General features: G+C 58.1%; 1 protein-coding gene across 1 annotated transcript in view; it reads left to right on the forward strand.

Annotated features, from left to right (window-relative positions):
- Nucleotides 1–1,966, forward strand: part of LOC102753927 (TBC1 domain family member 2B) — a 20,557-nt gene that overhangs the window by 9,333 nt on the left and 9,258 nt on the right. Inside the window, exon 6 of the mRNA XM_015558972.1 lies at nt 684–887. Coding sequence (XP_015414458.1) covers nt 684–887 — 204 coding nt within the window. The remainder of the gene's footprint in view (nt 1–683; nt 888–1,966) is intronic.

Here is a 1,966-nt window from a genome sequence, read left to right on the forward strand (position 1 = left end):
TCCCCAGCCCCTTCCAGTCTCTGGGCGGCGGCGTCCCTCGAGGGCGCCTGGCCTCAGCGAGGCTGCTGTTGCTCCGGCCCTTTCAGCTCCCTCCCCTGCTGGCTTCCAGGCGAGGGGCCTGGCTTATGCACCCCGAGGGCGCGGTGCCCCCTCTGTGGCCGGTTCAGGACAGTCACCGCCAGGACATAAATTCCTTCCCCGTCTCCTTCCTCAGCGCACTGGGCCCCGCCTGCCTTCGCTGCCCCGGGAGGAGGGGTTGGGGGGGCGAGATTAACCCCAAAATGCCTGGTCATCAGCTTTCAGTTCCTCAGGACTCGCTCTAACATGGCAGGGCTGTTGGGTGAGGCAGCAAAATAGTAACGGTACAGCCCGGCCGGTGTGGCTCAGGGGCTGAGCGTCGACCTAGGAACCAGGAGGTCAGGGTTCGATTCCCGGTCAGGGCACAGGCCCGGGTTGTGGGGTCCATTCCCAGTGGGGGGCATGCAGGAGGCGGCCGATCCAGGATGCTCTCTCATCATGGATGTTTCTCTCTCTCCCTCTCCCTTCCTCTCTGACATCAATACAAGTATACTTGGGAAAAATAACATTTGAAAAAGATATTCACGGCATGGAACAGTTAGTCCGCATTCAGCCAACGTGAATTGATGTGTTTTTTGTTTTTTTTGCTTTTCCTTTTCGAACAGGACAACCTGCAGGGGTACAAGACCCAGAACAAATTCCTCAATAAGGAAATCTTGGAGCTCTCGGCGCTGCGGAGAAACGCGGAGAGGAGGGAGAGGGACCTGATGGCCAAGGTGGGCTCGGGGTGGGGGGGGCTCCCCTCACCTGGTGGGGGTGCAGCTTGGAAGCCATTTGGAAATGGACTCGTTTGGCCCTGGCTGGTGTGGCTCAGTGGGTAGAGCGTCGGCCTGCGGACTGAAGGGTCCCGGGTTTGATTCCCGCTCAGGGCACAGGCCCGGGTTGCGGGCTCCATCCCCAGTAGGGGGCGTGCAGGAGGCAGCCAATCCGTGATTCTTTCTCATCATTGATGTCTCTCTCTCCTGCTCCCTTCCTCTCTGAGACCAATAAACATATATTTAAAAAGAAAGAAAGAAAGAAAGAAATGGACTCGTTGGGAAACCAGTTCAGGGCGCAGGCTGGAGGGACGTGGTCGCTGGCGCCAAAATGTAGTTAAAATCCACGGGGTGCGGACGCCGCGTGCTGCGTCGCTGTGCCGGGCGAGGCAGGCCGTAGAGATTGCAGGCCAGTTAACTGCAATTCCGAGCCCCGAATTAAAGCTATTTGGTTTTTTTTTCTTTAAGTCCTCACCTGAGGATGTTTTCCCCATTGCTTCCTTTTAGAGAGAGTGGAAGGGGCATTCTTTTTAGCGTCTCCAGCTCACTTCCTGGTAATTCAGGGAGAGGGAGGGAGGGAGGGAGGGAGAGAGAGAGGAGCATCGATGTGAGAGACATCGACGGGCTGCCTCCCACACAGGCCCCGGCCGGGGCCAGGGAGGGAACCTGCGACCCAGGTACGAGCCTGTAACCAGGAATCAAGTCTGCTGGGGCTGCCGCTCTAACCATTGAGCAACCGGCCTGGCCAGGGTCATTTGCATTTTTTAAAATATATTTTTATTGACGCAGAGAAGAAGGTAGAGGGAGAGAGAGAGAAACTTCAATGATGAGAGGATCATGGATCGGCTGCCTCCTGCACGCCCCACTCTGGGGATGGAGCCCACAACCCGGGCCTTGCCCTGACCAGGAGTCAGGAATCGAACCAGTGCCCTCCTGGCTCACAGGTGGACACCCAGCCACTGACCCACACTGGCCGGGCCGGGGTGTATTTGATTTCCCTGACAAAGTGGCCGTTGGGAGCTGGTCCTGGGTCGTTGTCCTTAGGATGTGTCGATGGCACATGGGGAGGCTGTGCGTGGCCCGTATGTCAACTGGCACCCGGCGTGCCCTCCGCCACGGCCTGTGGCCTGCTT

The sequence above is a fragment of the Myotis davidii genome, unplaced genomic scaffold (assembly GCF_000327345.1).
Source record: "Myotis davidii unplaced genomic scaffold, ASM32734v1 scaffold1914, whole genome shotgun sequence".
NCBI lineage: Eukaryota > Metazoa > Chordata > Mammalia > Chiroptera > Vespertilionidae > Myotis > Myotis davidii.